General features: G+C 42.1%; 1 protein-coding gene across 2 annotated transcripts in view; it reads right to left on the bottom strand.

Moving 5' to 3' along the window:
• The window catches only part of rgs19 (regulator of G protein signaling 19), a 24414-nt gene extending 3038 nt beyond the window's left edge, over nucleotides 1-21376 (bottom strand). Inside the window, exons 1-4 of one of the 2 annotated variants that reach the window (XM_070910653.1) lie at nucleotides 21320-21376; nucleotides 2464-2636; nucleotides 1279-1365; nucleotides 293-527 (exon numbers count right to left, since the gene is read on the bottom strand). In XM_070910653.1, the coding sequence (XP_070766754.1) occupies nucleotides 293-527; nucleotides 1279-1365; nucleotides 2464-2636; nucleotides 21320-21376 (552 nt within the window). Of the gene's footprint in view, nucleotides 1-292; nucleotides 528-1278; nucleotides 1378-2463; nucleotides 2637-21319 lie in introns of both variants that reach the window. The other variant, XM_070910652.1, reaches the window with a different exon arrangement.
• Between the last annotated feature and the right edge of the window lie 1918 nt (nucleotides 21377-23294).

Here is a 23294-nt window from a genome sequence, read left to right on the forward strand (position 1 = left end):
ACGGACTGACGGACGGTCGGGCACTGATGAAGCAACAACCACACTGGAAAGCAAAATGCATCCGCCAGATCTTACATAAGAAAATGTTTTCAAAACATTGTAGTTCCCTAAATTGAAATCATCTCATTTCTGAGACACAAGAACAGAACTTGAGCAACGATCGCATGATGGTTCAACATCCTGAAGTGATTAACTGGCAATCATCTCTTGGAATTCAAAAAAAGACACAAGCCTTAAATCTGCAACCCCTAAAACACTGAAAACTTCCAGTGAATCTGCCAAGCTCTCCTACCTCTTTAGGCGACAATATGGAAATGTAGTCTTCGTAGATGGAGCGCGCTTTCTCCTCAATGGCGCTCTTGTTGATTTCCTGTTTGAGGTCTTCGCAGGCCAGCCAGAACAGCATGTTCTCCTCGCTGTACTCCGTCCGCAGGAACTCCCGGAAAACATTTCGACCCGCCGGGTTCCTCATCAGCTTGTCGAAGGACTGAGACCACAGCCGGATCTCTTCCGCTGAGGGTTTGGTGCTGAGGGAGGAAGAGTGAAGAAGATGGTTCATTTCTTGATTTGTTTATTTATTCATTCTTGTTTATTTGTTGTTGTACACAGCTCGCAGCCGCTCGAAAAAAGAGGAATTAAATTTAACAAATCACATTCCCGATTTAACAAAATGTTTTGGATTCTGTTTCTGCCTCGCGTTGTATTGATTAATAGTAATGGACGTTTTCTGAATCTGCATCCTCACGTAAATACACACAGTGACAGGAAATCAGGAGATGTGTATGACTTGTCTTGTACAGAACTTCATGGTCCCCAGAGGATGACTTTACTGATCCACCACCACCAGTGGGTCAAACATGTGCATGCTGAACGTCACCGCCGGAACCACGGTTCCACGCTAACATTGCATACTAAATGACAGCCTATCAAGATGCTACCTACAAGCATGCTAACATGTTCACAAGAAGAGAAATGTGAATTGACAACAAGTCAACTTGCAGTTATTGACATGCTAACTATAAAGATATTAGCATATTTTAACATTACATTACATCCATCCAAAAACATTGTTTTCAGGGTGTATTGGACATTACAGCCTTGTGATTTGCTGATTTGTTTTAAATGAAGAGCAGACAGTTAAGACCAAAATCTTCACAATCTTGCATCCACACCAAAACCTCATCATTGTTCCTGACCTAGACAAGTTTCCAAATCTTTCAACATATTTGAACCCTTTTGTTGGAAGACAGTGAGTGTGTGTTAGCGCTGCAGACTCACCAAGCTTCACAGTTTGGTATGATTTCCATCTTGGTGTCCTGTGATATTCTCTTCCTCCTACTCCGCCTCCGTCTCTCCTCTTCATTCCTGACGGTGAGACTGACATGATAAAACGGCTTTCAGACAGGAAACACGCACACACACGCACGCACACACACACACTAAACCAGAGCTGACAGAAGAGTAATTGCTCTCAGCACTATAAACATGTACACTCGCCCACAACGATGTTACTACCCCACTTAATGGCAACACTAACCACAGTTATGTTAACAGCAGGGTACAGCAGCAGCTACAGGTGTCTACACCTTCAGTGTGTGTGTAACAGAGAGAGAGAGCTATAAATAATTAGCTCCCCTGTGGGAACTACAGAGACCTAATCACTGTACAGCTATTGTCTGACTAATGTCTGGAGACTCCTGTGTGTGTGGACCAAAGGCTCCACCAGAGATGATGTTTCTCTCCTACAAAAAAAGCACGGGCTACTAAGCGGAAACCACAAGAACTGCGATCGATGTTGGCAGAGATTGCTGCAAGCCAAGACGAGATAAAACAACAGCAACCTGCTCCTCCGGAGTCACGGCAGACTGTTTGTGGTAATTTCTCCTGCAAACTTCCTGCTCAAGAATATAAACATGACGACTTCTGCTGTTAAGGACTGCACAGCAATAGTCTGCTATTCAGTAGAGAGTCAAGGTAGACAATTCTACACAACTAACCCATTTGTGCAATGGATGCATCTACAGCTGAAACACCCAGAGCCATAAATCCACCTTTAACAGAAGGTGAAGCTGAACTTTATTAGGTCCTTATTTTATTGCTGTTATTCAAATAATAATAAAAAAAACTCAGAGAAGCACTCAGGAAACGGACACACACAGATTACACAGAAGTACCGGTGACACATGCTGCTGAAGTTTTACTACACGATAGACAAGTTGTTAAGTTAAGCATAAGGCAGCTGTGTGTCGTGTCTTTACAGCCGAGTTAGCAGGACCACAGTACTTCCAGCGAGCCAGTCTGCAAGTGTGTGTTTGCTTACATTAGAGCTGCGTGTGTGCTGGTTTGTGTGTATTTGTCTGTATAAATGCAGTGTGTGTGTGTGTGTGTGTGTGTGTGTGTGTGTGTGTGTGTGTGTGTGTGTGTGTGTGTGTGTGTGTGTACAAATGAGTTTTTGTCTCCTACCATGAGCAGCTGCAACAGCAGCACCAGCAGAAGCAGCAGGCGTTGGGCCGTTGGGAATTCTGGGTAGTGGTCATGCCCCGCCCGCCTCCCGTCCCGCTCAGTGCCGAGGTCTCGCTGCGACCTCCCCCCATGGCCAGCTCGCCCCCTCGCTCGGCCGGGATCGGACCTGTGTACTGCAAGTACGGAGAGAGAGAGAGATACTGTTATTTACAGTGGTGGAAGAAGTATTCATGTATTCATAAAGTACTACAGTGTAAATAATACACTCTTAGTTTAACTCTATAGGTTAATGTCCTGATTACTTACATTACCAGCAAAATGTACTTAAAGTATCAAAAGGAAAAGTACTTGTTAAGCAGGTCAAGATGGAGCTACTATAGTTTTAACTACTTTAAATACTGTAAGCTGTTCAGTGCTTCCCAATCTATGGGTCCGAGCCCCTCCAAGGGGTCACAAGATAAATCTGGAGGGTCATCAAAGGATGAACGGGGTACGAAAGAAGAAAACACAAAGTTCTGCTACCCAAGTTTGTATTTAGTTTTAGCACTTTTAACTTGTATTTTTGTGAAATAATGTTTAATTTCACCTCTTTGGGCTTTGAACAGTTATTCAACAGAGACGGTTTAAGATGTTTAGAGGGCAAATCTCTCTTTGATGGAACTTACAGTTCATTAACATCTGAAACGTAAGAAAAGGGCCCCAACTAGACAGTGAGGGGTCACAAGCCAAGACGAGTAATTGATTTTGTAAACGTATATGTGTATATGTCAGTAGTGCTTATAGCTGTAAAATAAATGTAGTGGGGTAAAAAGTATAAAGTAGTAGTATAATGTAGTATAAAGTAAGTATAAAATGGAAATACTCAAGTAAAGTACAAGTATCTCGTACTTAAGTACAGTACTTAGTTACTTTCCACCACTGCCCCAGACCTATTTTAAATTGCTGAATGAAACAGATGCCCCCCCCCCCCCCCCGCCAGAGAATCCCAAAGAAGCCTGTCAACCTCTAGCTGCATGAGTTCAGGAAGTTTTTGCTAGGTCAATCAGTGGACATGAAGAATGAGTTTCAGCTCAACAGCAAACAGAAAGATGGAAAAGAAAACAACCCTGAAAAGTTCCAACATGTGAAATCTGCCTGAACGTGGAGAAACCTGAGCTCTAACAACACCCCCGGTGCTGGGCAGAGGCTAAAAATGGTCTTCACATGATCATCTTTGTTTACAGTAATCATACCAAGGTAGCACAGTTAATATGACAATCATGTGTGTGTGCTTTAAAATGCTACACGTAGCATGTTTGCCTTTATAAATGACTGATGATGATGAGTTCACAGTGAAGGATCTGAAGTCAAACAATAAAAATTCAGACAGGGTTTGAATTTTATTAACTTCTTTGAAACCTTCACTGACTTCACGGCACAACCGCTGTTTAGTTAAACTAGCTTTAGATTTAGATTAAGATTAACAAAAAAAAAAAGATCTGTTCACAAAAATAATGATTCAGTCTTTGACACATTCTAGTCATCAATCTTTTTCTTCTCAAACAGTGAGTAAGACGGGGACGGGGGGAGAGACTGGGACGGAAAGAAAGACGAAGGGGGAATAAATAAAGGTTTTGAAAGGGTGAGAGATGAGTAAAGATGACAAGGACAACATTATAGAGTCAAAGAGGAAGAGAGAAAGAAGGAAACAAGAGAATTAGACACTTAGAGAGGGTAAGGAAGACGAGAGAGAGAGAGAGAGAGAGACACCGTGTAGAACAGAGGAAGTGAAAGAGAGCGGGTATGGAGACAGACCGGGCAATGTGATGCATCATGTGATTGAGCTGTGATCACACACACACACACACACACACACACACACACACACACACACAAAGATGATCGCACACAGACACAGGTTTCCCAACTCCGGGTTCTGGACCCTGAGCCCCTGGACCGCTTGATTTGAAGATGATGACTCAGGAGATTTTTAAGGCAGACGCATCGACGTTTGTTTTTTACATTCTACATTTAAAAAAAAGTACAGTTCTTATCTGTATATGTTCTGTTTAAAGATCCCTCCATCCTTAGAGGGAAAATAGCTCAGATTCAATTTATACTTTTGGGCCAGAGAGAGTTAAGAAACACAACCATATGGGGCAGATATATACATACTGTATGGTCGCACACAGTAACGCATGTATGAGCACATGGTGAACATCATGTGCTCACACACATACGCACAAAAAGACAGCATATATGCACACATACATAATGCAAAAGCACACAAAGAGACATGCATATGCACACATTAAAGGCGCATTCAGACGCACAAAGGAAAGTAAGCCAATGCAAAGATACACACACACAAACACACACAGTGTGTGACAGTGTGTGCCGGGCAGAGGGTTAGGGTTAAATCCATGTCGATGTTATCATCATTAGATCGGATGCGTTTGTTATTTTTACATTTCTGGAAAATGGTGAAACTACAGCTCAGCTGACATTAGCCTCCAGCTGCCGACTCTGTCTGTGTCTGTCTGCCAGCGCAGGGACAGACGTAGGCTGCTGACCTGTGTGTGTGTGTGTGTGTGTGTTTGATGCCAACACTCCAGAGAGCGGGTGAATGTGGCAGAGCGGTCGGTGATGCCGGTAACGCAGTAAATTAGTGAATGAAAGCAGGAACCTGCAACATTTTCATGTTAATAAAAATCTGTTGATTCAGCATGAAGCAGGTACATGAAGTCAAATAAAGAATAAAGCAGATTTGTCTCTTTATGGTCTACTGCTGTAACACACTGTACACTTTCTTCTGAACATTGTGAACTGTGCCAACACTTTTTAAAAACTGCACATGACCTCGTTCCCGTACATCAAGCTGGATGTGTGAACTCTGCAGTAAATCAGCAGCAGTCTCCGGTGTTGTTGGTGCAGTGCTCCTTCATACAAACGAATACCTTACTGAAGATGTAGCTGCTCCTGGATGCTTACCAGTAGTTAAGTTGAGAGCCGAATGTGAAACTGGAACATCTTAATCAATTAAAGTAATTGTTAAAAGAGATGTATTTTGTTTATTGAATATTTCTATTTTAGCAGGCAAGTTGAGTGGCCGCGGCTAGTTCAGAGATGTTTATAAGAGCGTTCCCATCCACCAAAGTAGCTGCAGCTACTAAAATACTGTAATTTTCCTTTAAAGTAAAATGGTGAATATCTTGAATATGGACAGAGAACCAAGATGGCGCCCACTTATTGTGAAGAAAGTTTCTCACTCAGTGCATAAGGTGTCACGCACATAAAATAGATTTTTTTTAGGCTCTGGAGAAGTTTTCAACTACCCAGTTTTTGTTCGAGGTGTCCTCAACAGTTTCCTGTTTTAATGGTGGTCTATGGAAGACATAAGTTTGGCCCGCAGCACCGCTGTTGGCCACTGGGACAAAAAGGCAGAAATGCTGATGCACTGTGTCGTTATCCAGCTGTCTTATTACAGATGCTAGTTGATCAGAGGCTAACTAACAGGGGGGGGCTTCAGGTCTACAGGGTGACCATAACGCTGCCTGAAGAAAAGAAACCCAACTTACACATTTGAAGTCAACTGATATTTTTCTCTATTAATGTTTGTTTGAGCAAACTGTGGTGCTGCTGAAACACACACACACACACACACACACACACACACACACTGCACTGCTGTCACAGTTTACCTGCACTGTCAGTCCCAGAGACGGAGGAACACTCCCTTCCTCTCTTTTATCACCCACCCCATCTTTTATAACACAGAGCTATCACGTTACTGCCTTTGTGTGTGTGTGTGTGTGTGTGTGTGTGTGCGTTCATGTTTCATAGAGGTGATGAGTGAACACGGGAAGATTCGTTATCAGTTTAGTTTTGAAATAGAGAAAGAAAAGAGACTAAAAAAGAAAAAGAAAAAAAAAAAGACTGAACAGTTCCTTTTGAGCAGATGTCTCACTTCCTCTTCTGTTCCACGTGAATTTCAGTGTGTGTGTGTGTGTGTGTGTGTGTGTTTAACAGGATTCGGATCGGAGTGTTAATCTGATTAAGCTAGATGACATTATAAAGACTTAGAAACCCCCCACACACACACACACACACACACACACACACACACACACACACACACACACACACACACACACACGGTAGTTCATTTCCTTGTCATCTCCATCTCTGTAAATATTTTTTAACCTTATTTACACACACCTTTGCTACACACACACACACAGTCTGGCCAATGAGGGCAGAGGCTACCTGTTACTGTTAGGCACATTGTCCCAAGGATACACTCAAACTAAAACCCTTGAAGGTGTCTGTATACCTCATCAGAAGTGCTCGTTTCAGGCGTTGGGTTTGGGGGAGGGGCCACACTTCTGTAACTTTCAAAAACCGAAAATCGAGCCGCGATTGGCCCGATGTACAGAGGTGAGACGGGTTTGAACTCCTCTTGTGTAGCATGACCCGACCCTTATGGTTCAGTTTTAGTGCCCGTGTGACTGCTTTGTCACACCAAAGATCCCATGATTGTTAGCATGTTGTCAACGCCTCACATATATAATATAAAACAAACAACAAGCAAACTGCATGAAGATCTTCGTCTTATAACATGAGTAAAGCTGATCTATCGGACTAAACAGAGCCAATGTTTTTGTTCTTAACTGCTTGAAGATGTCACGTCATGTCTGCTGCTTTTGCTACAAATTGCTTACAAGAAATAAATGTTATTTCAAGCATTCTTGCTAACATTAATGTATTAATAAAAACAATCAAATGTATGTATGTATGTTTGATGTATACAAATGCAACTTCTGTGCAAAGTCTGTGGGTCACTTCACTGTGATCACCTTCTTTGTGCTGCCCTAGTTTGTTTGCCATCGCTGCATGCTTTGGCAGCACAGATGGACTCACACACTTTGCCAATAAAGCAAGATGAAATTTAAATTCAGAGAGAGACACTGCCAGGGCTTTTGTGTACTGCATGTACATCTACCAACACACACACACACACATGCGCGCAGCTGCACCTGCCAGCAGGGTTTAAGTAATTAAGCGCTCATTTTAAGTATTAATCTGAGAGATTACTGCTCCGTAATCTCACCACCTGATCGCCAACAGCCCTGTGTGTGTGTGTGTGTGTGTGTGACAGAGAGGTGGGGGTCACAGCGACAGATCAAGAGACAGAGAGATCAAATGAAAGAGAGAGGGGATGAAATGGGGTGTAAAAGAGTAAAAATACGTTTTAGGTTTATTGACAACATTCTAATATATCAATAAACTAAAAGTTAGCAGTGGGAAAGATAAAATCAGGGGAGATAAGAGACAAAGAGGAAGTCAGGGACATGTAGACACACTAACCTCCACGCTAACCTTCAGAGTCCTGAAGTCAGGAGGTTTTAACAGCCGGGAGGTAACGAAACTACTGCATTGTTGTGATTTAACAGAACAGACTGAGGATGGCTCTGTTAGTCGGTCTTCTTCCAGAGACAGATATTTTTAACAACCTCTGGACAAATCGCCATGAAATTGGCTATGGAGAGATGGAACAGAGAGGAGGACTTATAAGAACTTATATAAAATCTAAATCTATATATAAATCTATTTGAAAGAGGAAGAACTCTTCGGACAGAATGTGAACTTTTTAGAGGAAGCAGCAGCAGTTTGACCTGCGGATGTGGATATAGCAATGTGCGCCATCTACAGGCAATGAAAGCACCATTTTGACACATGCGCCACCTGCAGGTAACCAGTGCAACAACTGCAGTTTTTGGTTTCCAGCTGCTGCATGTCTGTGCACGTGTGTGTTTGAGGTTTAATATTTTACATTATCGAGCCTGTAAATGTAAGAGTTTTGTTAACTATGGCATATTTTTTTGCTGAACACTGGGAAGAGTACAGAGTTCACTCTGCAAAAGGGTGTCATCGAGGACACAGGACGCATTAGTGTGGAGAGGAGGGGACCCTCAGGAGGTCGTTTTATTTCTCTAAAATAAAGAAAAGAAAAACATCAATGTAGGCTGATTAAGTCCTGTCACTAGAGCTGAATATTTAAAATGCAAACAGTTTTTATGAACAGTTGTTTATTCTTCTGTGCTCAGTGTCGGCCTGTTGAATGCTGCTCTGGAAATAACATTTCCAACAAATTTGACTCCCGCAACACTGTTATCACTACGTATCGTACTTCCTTACTCCCTTGGGCAACATTACCTCAGAGCTGGAAGTGACTGGTCCATTTCCAACTCACTGCCTGCCATGTTCTCTCACGTTTTGTCAATGATTTTATATTGTGGGAGTGATCCCAGTGAAGTCACAACGCTAAAAATGTGAGGAAACTCCCGTGTATCTCCACTGAAGAAGACTTCAAGTTTGGCTGGAGACTAAAATCTGCACTTTCTTTTATCAGTGAATCTGAAAACCAAAAGCGACGTCTTCAAATGTCTTGTCCCAAAGATACTGAATTAAACATATTTTAACAATACTTTAATAAACAACTGTAACATGAATCAAATATCAAAACTGTTGCAGATTAATTTTCTGTCAATGGACTAATCATTATATGATGCTGTTGCATGTCTAAATGTTTAAAGTTTATCCCCTTTGCTCAGCATCTCATTCTCAGCACTAGATGAGTGAGATTAATAGGACTTAAATCGTTAAATTCCCAGCTGTAGTTCCTTGCATTTCTGTCTCAGTTATACAGTAAATTTACTCAACTTAAGCAGACCTGTGTTCCAGAGTCAGAGTCTGTGTGAAGTCATCGCAGGTAAAACAAGTTGTTTTCCATTTCTGTTCTTCTTTTTTTTTTTTTTTACAAGCAGTGCAGGTGGATTTTAGTGAGTCACACCAGATCTGGTGCAGGAAGAAGAAAAAATGTTTAACGGAGGAGAGGAGCTTCTCCAACCTCCTGCCCTGACATGTTAAACACTGCTAAAGCTTCACCGGCACACTGTTAAACACACACACACACACACACAGTTTATACAGTACGCTCTCACTCCTGATCTGTCTCTATTCATTTACTCTTTCTTTGAAAATGTCACACACACTCCCTCGCTTTCACACTAAAACTCTCCCTTGCTTTACAACACACACACACACACACACACACACACACAGTAAGTGGTTCTATAAATCCAGCCTAACAGCACTCTGTGGTGACAGATTCAAGGTTTTTCACCAGAGGGCTGCGCCGACAAACTATATCAGCTCCCAAATTCATCTCCTCTCCTCTCCTTATATGGACAAGCCTGTCTAAACACACACACACACACACACTGACTAGATACACACAATCAAGTTACAACTGCTCACACGTGCATTCAAACTTAAAACACACTGTGATGCACTGTGAACACGTGTCCACTTACAATCACGCCACACACACACACACACACACACACCACTACAACCACACAAGCGGCAACACGCCCATTTCAAGAGGATCTGCCTTAACCAAACAAGAGGATGTTGGCATCCCACCAAAACACTTTAAACACTATTTCTGACCAGAATGAGGAGAAAGAAACACACAAAGACACTTAATGTGACGAAATGATGTATATAACTGTTCTCAGAAAGGTCAGTGGTTATGCAGACGACAAGAAACTGAAGCTCCACCTGTTCTTTCTCTGGTAGTGTCTCTGGACGAGAGCCTCAGCTGAAGGTTTAAAAGGTGAAACAAAAAAGCCATGAGCCAAGTAATGGCAGCTGTGGTTGGTGGTGAGATCACTCCTTTACCATTTCCAACGCATTCATTATCTTCTAGTAATATTTATATACCAGAACCACAAATCTATTGACTACAAATTCAATTACAGCTTAACATTTTCCATTGGTAAAAGCCAATAGTATCAATTCACTTCAGTACTTATCATCTTACTGAGACTTGACACCAGCTAATCCAGCACAGTGAACAATTGTTCACTTGACAGCCAGAAAGGGGGCTATGTGAGACTGCTGTTCATTTATCACAGTTCAGCTTTCAATGCCATAGTCCCCACCAGACTTGCTGGGAAGCTGATTGAGCTGGGACTGAACACCCCCTGTGTGCCTGGATCTTGGACTTCCTGACTACCAGGCCCCAGGTGGTCAGAGTGCGTAGACACACCGGCAACTCCTTCACCCTGAGCACAGGATCTCCCCAGGTTTACGTCCTCAGTTCCCTTACTGCACTCCCTGTACACACACGACTGTGTTTGCTGACGACACAGTGGTGGTGGGCCTGATCTCTGACAACGATGGGAAGGCCTACCAGAGGACGTACACGACGCTGAGGATTAACGGGACTACTGAGCAGCTTCAAATACCAGGGAGGCCACATCACAGAGGATCTGACATGGAAAGTACAAACAGACAGTCTGGTGAGAAAGGCAAGGCAGCGCCTTCACCACCTCAGGCAGCTGAGGACATTCAGAGTCTCTGAGGATCCTTCAGTCCTTCTACTCTGGGGCTGTAGAGAGCATCATGTAAGGGAAACATCACTACCTGGTTTGGCAACAGCTCCGCTCAGGAAAGAAGGGCTCTGCAGAGACTGGAACTACACTTCCCTCCCTGCAGGACTTATACACCAAGGAGGTGCAGAACCAGAGCCTGTAGGATCATGAAGGATGCTCATCACCCCAACAACAGACTGTTCCAACTGTTGCATGACAAATAATGTTCTTGAATCTTGATCTATGTACTTACATACAATGAGCTAGATATGAAACTTTTAGGCAATTAATTGATTAACAAACTCATCGGCCAACATTAATTGTTTAAATATTCTTGCCCACGTGAGCATTTGCTGCTTTTCTTTGTTTTACATGATATTTCCTGTACTACCTTTGGGTTTTAGACTGTTGGTCATGGACATTACCCAGGGATTAAAAACATCATGATGGAGAAAAGGTAACCAAATAAAAGTGGGAAATCGTTCTAAAACCTGATTTGGAACATTTGTAGGTTATTTGTTGTTAATCAGCCAAAATATGCAAAACTCCCCAACGTGTCCACTTTTCAGGAACTGAAAAACAGGCTTGTTTAAAGCTTGATGACAATGCATTTTCAAGTTTATCCAAGAGGGTGTTGAAAGAGTTTCATCAGAGAGGCAACAGAGAATTTCCTCAATAACCCACAGAGGCGTTATAAAATCACATAAATTTGAGTAATGAAGTGACATTCAGTTTGGTAGACACTCTTGCCAACTGCACGGGCAGCCAGAGAGCAAATCAAACCACTAACCCCTGGACTGCCTTGTTCTATCTGTTGAGCTACAAAGTTACACATTGTAGGAGTGCACAAAATAACCAAACCCTGTTCAAAAATCAGCACATTAAACTGCACACAGAGAGCATTCAGCAGCAAAGCTCACCACAGACGAGACGGTTCAATGGTGGATGAACGATGGACGACTGAATGAAAGAACAAACGGGTCCTTCTTTTTATTTTCTCTCACTCTTTTGTTAATAGCCACGTTAGTTCCATCAATCAACACGCCTTCACTCCAGTAAAGGAGGAAGAGAGACAGAGAGAGAGACAGAGAGAGGCAGGAAACAGAGTCAGAGGTATTGTGACACACAGGGCTTCTTGGTTTCTTTCTGAAACTTGATGAATCAGACTTGGTGTCTACACACACACCCATCCACACACACACACACACACACACACCAACCCAACCCTACCCGTTATGACTGCATGGGCCTATTCATGCCACGATGGCTTAAAGAGAAAAGCTTCTAAAACCATCATTTACATTCTTCCTCTAAACTTGGACACCTCTGGAGTCCAGTCTAGACTTGTCCACGCATCTCTCTTTCACAAGAATGCCAAACTTTACAAATCTGACAATGTATCCCTCAAGCTACATAAACGCTTTAGGCATCCATGCATCAGCTAGGAATGTCTCTTCACAGTCTCTCCTTATTCTTTGATGGTGCGGAAGTAAAAAGGAGGCCAGCTGTTTGCAGGACTGCTCAGAGCAGCTTTGCTTGCCTTGCTTTCCTCTGACTGAGCATGTACGTTAGATAGTTACACAGAAAGCAAATCTTAATGCAACAGGATACAATGATGTTTCAGACAATAGCTTGCTTTGAACTTTGTGGCAACAGTTTGGGGAGGGCTGTTTCCTGTTTCAGCATGACAATGCCCAGGTGCACAAAGCCAAGTTCATAAATAAAAGGGTATTCCAGTTTGGTGTGGCCTGAACAGAGCCCTGACATCAATCCCATCCAACAACTATGAGATGAACTGGAACTCAGACTGCGAGCCAGACCTTATCACCCACCATCAGTGTTGGACCTCACTAATGCTCTTGTGGCTGAATGGGAGCAAATCCCTGCAGCCAGGTTCAAAAATCTGGTGGAAAGCGTTCCTAGAAGAATGGAGGCTGTTGTAGCAGCAGATTAATGCCCATTGTTTTGGAATGAGATGTTCAACGATCACATGCGGGTCAGGGTTTCCTGCAGCATATAAACATAGAGGCGCCACTCACATGAAATAAAGGGCACCTCCAATAGCATCAGATGGAATGATATTTCTATAAAAAATAACACTAGGCTTATTAAGCTTCAGGAGAAATGAGCAGTGGCGCTACATCACACAGCAAAGGCCACATATTCATTGAGTGAGGTGACTGTTTAACCCTTCATCTAGTAACTTTGATAACTAGGTGAGACGCGTCAGATTGACTGATTGATCACTCATTGCTTCTCAGTATTTAATCAGAGCAGTGTCACAATGTCAGAAAAATGGAAACCCGAGGTTTTACAAGTTGGGAAAAGTCTAGACAGACAGCCCAGTCAGTCTCAATCAGCTGCTGATGTGTGAGAAATAAACTCACTGCTGCGCTGCAGGTCAGATATCAGGTCGCTTGATAATCACCAGTTGGACACAAGTTTTACCCGAGAGAGTCTGCAGACCAACTGGACTAGCTGTCAGATGGGGAGGGGCAGCGCTTACCACCTCCACGAACCAATTTTGTGTTGGAAACTGTGTGGGTGTAACGTTCAGGTGTCCACATACTTTTGGCCACATAGTGTATGTGTGACGGTCTGTAGCAACTTTTACACTAATCTCACGGGAACACCCATCTACACTGAGGGTTTCCCACTGTGTATTATAGCTGAGGTAAAGATCGCCCCCACTGACATCAGGAGACATTGTTCATTAACCCTTGCCAATTCATTTCCTGGTGTTTGATCACTTCAATGAACTTCGTAATACCAAGTTGCCGTCGTGTAATTGGCCACACAGCTGCAGGGTACTTCATATGTATGTAGTTCCCTTAACAGCAACCTTGCATAAGGAAACACTCAAATGAAAGATAATAGGAAAGTAAAGAAGTTAGAGAGAGAGAGAGAGAGAGAGAGAGAGGAGAATAAATTAAAGGAAGGGGAGAGAGAGTTGAGAGAGTGAAGGAATTTCGGGGAGTGGGAGGAAGAACTAGAGAAAGAGAGGGGGGGAGATGACGAGGGGAAGTGGGTGAGAGGCAGAGATAATAAGAAAAAAAGAGTGGAGGGAATGGGAGGAATGGGGGCGAGCAAGATAAGACAACCAGTAAGGGAGAGAGCGAGAGAAAAAGCAAGAGGAAAAGATAGAAGGCAAACAGAGGGAGGGGGAGAGGGAGAGAAATGACAAGCAGATATGAGGGAGACGAGCTGACAGCAGTTATATATAGTGGCAGTGGCATGTGAAAATTAAATGACAGTTAAATTTAGGAGAATGATCAAGAGGAGAAGGGGAGAGGAGAAGAAACTTTGAAATGACAAGTACAGTAGAGCCCAACGGATACTGGGTTTTTGAGGTTGATGCCAATATTTGAAAGTTACAAATATATATTTGTTCCATTTTGCTAATTAAGTAATTCAAGGTTAGTTGCAACAGAGCCAGGCTTTGTATTAGCTGTTAGCTTTCATTTCTCATCTATTCATCATTTACCTTGCTAGAAAACAGTCTATGTGGGGGGGGGGGGGGGGGGGGGGGTTTGAACTAAACCAATGACACTGAGCCTCAAACTGCATTCTTGTCTCTATTTGTGTTGTCGTTGAAATGTCATCAGTCACGGCCCAACTACTGTTTCATGAGCTGTTCACGGTCCACATTTAGCCAAATACAGTCCAAATGGTCCATTTTATCCAGGAGGCTTTGGGAGCAGACTTGTGTGTGTGGACTTGGGGTATAAAAGTATCCCAGCATGCATTTCCCATCTACCAGTGGCAATGGTGGACGATTGTTATAATAATTTTCTTTCTGCAACCGTTATTGTGTCAGCACAAGTTTTTGAGACTACTTGAAACTTTACAGGAATTAGCAACACTGAAATGCTCGGACCCACTCGCCAGGCGAGACCAGCTACTGGTCTTGGGAGTTAGCAGGCCAGCTCCTGCAGTATTTTAAACACAAGATATTACTCCTTTGAGACCTAAGTTTAACTTCCAAAAGTAGAAATCTAAAAGTGTTTTTAAGAGTGTTTCTGTAGGTCCGACAACTCCAGAGTGATACGTCAATTTCAGGAGTCAGAACTTCCTGATTAAACTTCATATTATATCAAGTACCTTGTGAAAAAATAAGGTGTGTCAGATTAAGTAGCTACCGCTGATGTTTCAGTGCCTCATATACATATTAAATCAACATTTCAGTAAATATAAGTATCGGACCCGTTATCGACAGATATCCAATATCAAAACCAAATCAGCTAAATGGATAAATCTACAAGTACGCAAGTTTGTTGCCGAATTCTGTACTGTAAACGGTCTATCATGGTCCTTAGCTAGCAGATAGGTGTTTTAATTAGAAAAACATTTCCCAGACATTTAAACAAAGAAACTCAACGAGAGATAAAGACATGAAGAAAGACAAGAAAAGGAATTAGGGAAACAGAGAAAGGAAGACGTGCAGTTGGTTTACCAGAACGTCCGTCATGTCGTGAGGGCGGGCAGTCGGTTAGTGTGCGAGTCGTCAGCGATGTTAGCAGGCCGGACGCATGCATGTCATCCCCCCTTCTGCCTCGGACCTCTCCTTTATAAACACACACACACACACACACACAGATACATACACACACATAGGGGAATGCACAAATGTGCGTGCAAACATGCATTCACCCAAATACGCCACACACAAGCACAATACAAATGCATCACAAAAACATACACAGCCATACATGAAGATGTGTGAAATCCCACAAGAACATGGAGTCATGGACCAAAAACACAAATTACACGCGTGTAAAAGCACCCCACAAAATGCACCAAAAACCCCAGGAGGGAATGTGCATTTAAATGTACACAGGCAATGGCGCACACACACATACACACAAACACACACACAGAAGGAGAGAAAAAAGGCTATAGTGAGTGTTTGTGTACCAATCATCCTCCTGTCACCCTTAAGATCTTCCATCAATGACAGATCCTCCATCTATTACACAATACTCAGAGAGGAGACTTTCAAAAAACAGATGAGTTTTAATCAAATTTCAAATTTTAATCAAATTTCCAAAAATTCAAAGAACGAAGAAGTGAATCAGTGTGTTTCCATGGACTTCTCTTATGAAAACATTCTGAGGATGTCCTAATAAGATTATCCAATCAAGAGCTACAGAAAGTCTCTTGGTACATCATTGCTACTCATCCTAGACGAAGTGTGTTACTTTCACACATTATAACTCCATTCACCAAAGAATCAGTATTAACACTGAATCATGTGCCTCCCTTCAATGTGAAAATCCACCAAATCGGGTGTCAGCCATGACTTGACTGCATTCATATTGGACGAAACCAGGCGACCAAAACACAGGTGAAGACTGGACCAAACCAGGGCTTAATCACCAATGAACACAGGATCAAACGAGGGTTAAACACTGTCAAATATTGGTCAAAAACAGGGTTCAACATTATATAACATAGGATCAACCCAGGACCAGTTAAACTTGGACCAACTAACTATAAATACTGGACCAAACCAGAGCTGAAACTCAAGAGAACATATCATCAAACCTAATTTAAAATGCACATAAAATGGTGGATGGAATATCAAACATATCAACACTGTTGCACAGAGAAAAAAAACAATTTCAAGATGTCGAAAACAATGTAAAGAAACACCTGTAGACGAAACTAAAGAAGCAACGTGTGCTCACTAAAGCGTCTTAATAAATACGAGTTAGAGAGCTTGGAGTTGTTGGTTTTTAAACAGCAGCTGCCCTCTGGAAATTTACCTCTAGGGCTCATTCTCCTTCCCCCTCAATTGTGTAACTAGAATTCCACATTGAAACCATGAGACAGAGATTAGTGGCAAGGTTGTTGCTCATCATGCCAGAAGAGGAAAGGAAAGCTAATGATGCTAATTAGTCTTTCTGAAGAAATAGAAAGGACTAATTTTGGGACTCTGGCCTCCCACCTGACAAGCGTGGCATTCAAACAAGACTTCATAAACAGAGGTTTACTGTAACCGTTAAAAACATCCCCATACACAAAGTATGAGTGGGCTCACTCAAAGTATATTTCAACTTGTGGACACGCTGTGAGGGACCTCATGCCTTCACTGTACTGTTCTGACTAGATTGTAAAGCTGAATTTGAATTTTGAAGACTGAATTTTGACTTCAGAAATGTTGTCAAGTGTGACGACAATGCCTGAAGCCACGGGTGACATTTTGTTTGTTGTTTTTGACAAACATTTTGGGCCACACACATGCTGTTACCACTGATCATACTGGCCATGCTACTGTATTGGTTGTATTATAATACTTTCACATCTGATTCGGGCCACATAGAAAGATCAGTCTGATGTTGATAAATCAATCTGATGTCTGCCAATGCAACTCTCATCCAGATATACAGATTGTTCAGGCCTGCCAAGCTTTTCAGCCAGTGACCACACGGCATCAAAATAACTTATTCTGGGAAAATGAAGTGAATCTTAAGTTTTGTTCATATTATTTCAAGAAGGACGCGGTCCTCTTTGGGACGAGAAAACTCTCCAACGTCTTGATGCGATCCTTTCAAAATCCCACTGGAACCTCAAAAATGTGTGGTGGTCAAACAAAAAATAAAGCTTTTTTTTTTTTTAGTTCCTGGACAAACATTTGTCATTCGGGTGATCTGAGGTTTTCATCTGACATCAGCGATGACATGGGAATGTTACTTTTGTGTGGACTTGTAGGGACTTAAAAGATCAAAACCAGCAACAGGAGTGATCCAGTAAAACCACCAGACGCTCGTAGCTCAAGATGACAGACATAGACACAAACGCACACATCACTACAGCAAAGACAGAAACAAACAATAAGAGACAACAAGAAAAAAAACAAAGGGGTTGACAGAGTTAGTGAGAGAGAGAGACGCAGGAAGGGAAGGCTATGACCAACTTATAAAAAGAGGAAGCAAGCAACAGACACAATGAAGAACGACGCAGGAAGAGGAAGTGTGTACCAACTGGCAACATGAAGTAGGAAAAATATTTCTAGACTCCTGATCGGGCATAAGTATCTGAGAGGTGGTACGTTTCTTAATCTCAGGGTTGGGACCCCCAAATTGGCCACAGACTTCTTTTTCTTGGAGCAGATACCGCTGATCTTGGTTTCCATGGTGATGGCGTATACAACCGCTGCCTTTGGTAAAAAAATAAATGACAGATAATGTGGACGCCTGTGATTTCTGAGGGCGTTTTTCACAGTAAATGTGCTTGAAGCTGTTTAATCAAACTTTCCCTCCTTCAGCTTGGTTCAGTCAGTCACTTGGAAAAAAAAAAAAAAAAAAAGGTTTTCACACCAGCGAACTTCACAGAGGCACCTAAAACCAAATCTCACTTCTCTTTCAAGAGGACTGTCTTTTTTTTTTAGAGGCGAGTGTGTAATTCGAACCGGCTACAGGAAAGGGACCCCAAAACACGAGGATTTATGAGGATAAAAGGAGATGAATGTTGACATTTGATAGCCAGCAGTTCCACATGCTTGGACACACCACATAAAAAAACAAGGAAGAAATGCAAAAGGCCGTACTTACAAAAACTGACAAGTCTGACACATTTATTTCTAATTTCAAAAGCACCTTCCTGTGCAATACCTTCACCTGAAGCTGTTCATGATTCATGAAAAGGCATTTACTACACAACGAAGGGATGAGGAGACAGACAGAAAGAGAAGGAGGGATCAGTTGTAAAGTACCATTGCTGCTCAAAATAAGAATATATAAAGGCAACAACACATTCATTTCTGCTTTTTTGTGTCTCTTCCTCTTAAACGTGCCTAACCAGAGGCTACACCATATATGGTCATACATGGGAATTATATGAGAATCCTATTAAGTCCCAATAGGCATATTAAAGTTTATAAGGGTGTGCTATACAAGAGAATGTATACAATAAGAATGCTGCTGGACTGCTGCAGGAGTAGCATGGAGGAACTTCATACTGTCAGTTTATACATAAACATACCATCAAGTGCAGCAAGGTCACCATAAACTGACAAACCACAAAGACACTGTGAAATTAAAGGAATATCACACTTCTTTTTTGTCTGATCTGCTGATGGAGCTTTTTTGGACCACACTAGGGTCATGGTTGAATTCTCTGTGTAACGTGGGTACAGCAGGTCAATAACAGCGTCAGTGTTTGGGGTTTTATTCCCATGTAAAAAATGTTTACACTCCTAGTCCCATTTCACCTTTTCTGTTAGAGTAACCTGTGACATTACTATAACACGCACGGCAATTTGTTTAATGTGATCTTGATTACTGAGGTTTTGTGTTTCCAAGTCAAGTAAATCTAAATAAGTACAAATAAGCCCAAAAAACACACAAAAAAGTCCATTAGTCAGCAGTAGCCGATGTATTCATCCTATAACCGAATGCTGACAGCTGCACAATCAAAGACCAACATACAGTAGCTTTCATAGCCTATTAAATGTAGCAGATGGAACAGAGATATACTGACTTTATTAAGCGTATTGGGTATTGGCTGATCCACATTATATACTGGGTTATATCTTAGTCAGTGTCATTAAAGTTTATGTTTCCGCGATCAGTTACATTCAGTAAGTTGAAGCGGGTGCCTGACTCAGTTTTTAGCGCCACAAACAATCCCTGGCTTCATGTTACCTTACATAAACATTATCCCAATCAGCACTGGTGTATAAGGACTTCTAATATGGACAAAAGACAGCAACGGTATCAGATTGGTACCCGCCAACAGCTGAAACTCTGCGTTGTATCAGAATTGGTTATCAGTGCATGTTATATCCCATTTTAGGGACGCACTGACGCGACTTTTTCTCCACTGATAGCCAATACAGAAATCAGCATGATCTGTATACATCCTAAGAACAGATGCAGAAGCAAAAATATCAAAATTCAACGCATCACCAATTCTTCATGTTTTCTTCCTGTCGGCCAACAAGAGAGCATGGCAAGAAAAAAATGTTGGAAAATTTGTTTAAGTGCAGAAAAGATGAAAAATCACAGACGCTGTCTACTGTTTTGTCTTTGGTAATGTCTTTGGTGAGCGTGTCTAAATGCACATTGACATGACACACAAACCTGCCGACCGACACTGTGGCGGCGCAGGTAAGAACTCACTAGCTTAGCAACATCGAGGCTACAAACAAACCATGATTCTTCATCCTGTCAAAGGTTCAATCTGTAATGTAAAGGCCAGTGCTCGCTGCGTCAGGATACAATAAGAATGGGCTAATAAAATGTGCCGTGTTTTATGATGCAAATGATGTGACGTTGTTTGAGTTTTGCACGTAACGCTTGCTTTTCAATTAAAGAAAATTGAGGCGTTAGAGATAACTCAAGTCAAGACAACTTTGCATGTCGTTGAGGTTAGCGCCCAGCGGCAGAAGCTAACTCTTGAGCTAGCAAATTGCCATCTAGCGAGCTAGCAAACAAACAAACAAACAAAAACAAAAAATCACATTTACAACACCTACTTAATCTGTGACAGCAAACTACACCACAGGTCATTAGCATTGCCATTTTCATTTTGCCAGAGGAGAATTGTACCAACACAAATTAATTAGCTATTAATAAATTAATGAAAAACAGCTAGCTTGGATAGCTTTGCGGCTGTACCCTCAGGAGTAAAGACAATTTGCTCTTCATTGACAAGAGAAGAATTCACGTGTCAAAGTAACTCAAAGTGGAAAAAGAAACAAGAACTTGTTGCAGATTTAAAGTTAAGCCACAAACAAATCAAATTATTGCGAAGGTTTTCGGTCAAATGAATAAAGTTTGATGCTAAACGTTAACTGTCATACATGCTAGCTTGACACGAGACCTGTGTTACAACTGAACCCGTTGTGTGAACCATGTCTTTGAACGCTCCACGGGAACGTTAAGCTAACAGCCAGTTTACTGTCGTTTCCTCCAAACTCACTTACTGGACACGACAACTGAAAGAAAGAAGTACAGACATGAAGAAAACACAAATAAAGTAAGAAAAGCCCCTTTCTGCTCCATCGGTTTTCTACCTATGAGCTGTTTGAGTGTTTTTGTCACACAAAAAAAGAAAAGACGGAGCGCGACACTGAAACACTCCCGCATCAAGAAAGCCGTTAAAAAGAAGCAGAGTTCTGACGGAGAGGAAACAAGACACGGGTTCTCCCGACTCCTTCTCCTCCTCTTCCCCCCAAAGACCTGCCCGCCTGCCGCCCGTTCAACCAGGAGGAAACAAGGAGGTAAGAAAGGAGAGAAGGAAAGGAGGGAGGGGAGGGGAGAGAAAGGAGGGAGAGGAGGGGAGGGGAGGAATCACGGAGACCGACCTTTTCCTCAACACCGCGGAGCGAGGAAAAGCCCCGCCGCTGACCAGGGAAGGGGAAATTAAACTGGAACCAGCACCCCTCCCCTCCCCGTGTCCAAGCTGGTCTCTGCAGCCGATCAGATACTCACAATCTTGGCATTAATAAGGTCCGGAGGGCGGTATCCGCTGCGCTTTCGGAGGCACATCCGTGTGGTTTTTTTTTTCTTCCTCTGCCGCTCCACACCGAGGGGGGTGGTGTGTGTGTGTGTGTGGGGGGGGGGGTTGGTTTGGTGCGTGGATTTTTTTTTGATTTATTTTTCTAAATATCCTGCCGCCACCGCTGTATCGGAAGAAGAAGAAGAAGAAGAAGGAGTCCGCCTCCTCCCCCCTTCTGCTGCTCTCCTCCTGCTCGGGTTTTTCCCAGAGAGAGAGAGTGATAGAGAGACACACAGAAAGAGTGTGTGTGTGTGTGTGTGTGTGTGTGAGAGAGAGAGAGATCACCGCCCTGGCGGACCGAGACGGCAGAGCGCATGCGCGGATTCACAGGTCCGTCCGAGCAGGAGGAGACCCGGAGTTATCGATAATAAAACTTTATATTCTATATATACTAAGTTGTATTTGTACATGTTGTTACACAGCATAAATGATCGTTTAAAGGGTTAATCAATTCATTAGACCGAGTTTTAATCATAAATTATCTTTATTACATACTTTTATACACTCACTCGACCTCTTTTATACAATTATAATTTATGCAACGCGTTTTTCTCCACACATGTATGCATACATAACGAAAGATGTAATTAGTTTAATGTAACTGTACAAAAGCTATGCTAATGGTATGCAGCTGTTCATATATATATAGAATATAGTTCATATAAATATAATACAAATATGATACCAGGTACCAGGCCTGCAGTTTTAAATGAGACAAATGTGAATGACTCGTGCCATCAGTACATATGCATAACTTAACTCGGGACTGTTTACTATCTTTGTAAAGTGACACTAAATCAGACAGCAGATTATTTCAACAATGTTCTTATTGTTTGAATTCCCTAATAGCTTGTATAGATGCAGTGCATTGAGAGATGATGATGATGATGAAGTGACCAGCAGAGAAGTAAAGATTTTCAGCAACATCCTGCTTTGCATTCTCACCACAGATCTGCCTTAGATACATCTGGCCACAGATTCAAACCACTGGGCCTCCAGCTTCTCTTCTTTTCTTCTGCTGAGGACATTTAGAGAAGATTTAAAAGCTGGATTTACTACAATGTTCTTCACGGGACTCTCGCTCTCCTCTAATCAATGGGTCGACTGGGGAAAACTGTGACCATAAAATAACACAGATACCTAGAAAGAGAGAGGAATAACAACATCATTTGTCTGTCATTTGTCAATTTAAGGTTCACAACTGTACTGATTCTCATCAAGTGCCATCGATGCTATTATCCTCCAACAGTTTATTCTGAAGGCGTACTCTATTCATACATCCATATTTCCTGGTATATAAGAAGATAATGTTGCACGTAACTACAAAACTCTTGCATATTAAAATTTGCCCTAATTTGTGAGTGTCAGTGAGTGTAAAAAGGAGTAATTTGAAGGTGGCTGAAGCTCAAAAACTCCACTCTTGTATTTGCGGTTGTAATTAGGGGTTTCTCTGGTTTGTTGTTTGGTTATAAAAGAGGATAAAATCACCATTTTCTTAGTTTAAATGTGTAATTTGTGGAATGTTTTTAGTGAGTGACTGCTTCAAATGATGTGGATGGACCAAGAGAAACAGAAGGGGGCGCCATACACCAAGGAGACAGGGAGGCAGAGAGAGAGAGAGAGAGAATTACTAAAAACCTACAAGTGCATGTTGAGTTTACTGAATCACCTGCCATTTACTTTAATTGTGAAGTCCATCACACATCACGGCCAAACGCTCTTATTTTCATTCTCTTCCATAAGGCTCTTAAATCATTATCCTGGGGTTACAGGGACACTGTCAGGGTGCTGTAACCACTGACATCTCACCTCCTTTGAGTCAGCTGCCGGTGACGCTGATTATCAGGGTCCTGAAGTTTTAAGAAATACCCAGCAGTTGACTTTAAATCTTGGAGGAGAAGTCTGTTT

Source organism: Enoplosus armatus, chromosome 8 (assembly GCF_043641665.1).
Source record: "Enoplosus armatus isolate fEnoArm2 chromosome 8, fEnoArm2.hap1, whole genome shotgun sequence".
In the NCBI taxonomy this organism is placed as follows: Eukaryota; Metazoa; Chordata; class Actinopteri; order Centrarchiformes; family Enoplosidae; genus Enoplosus; species Enoplosus armatus.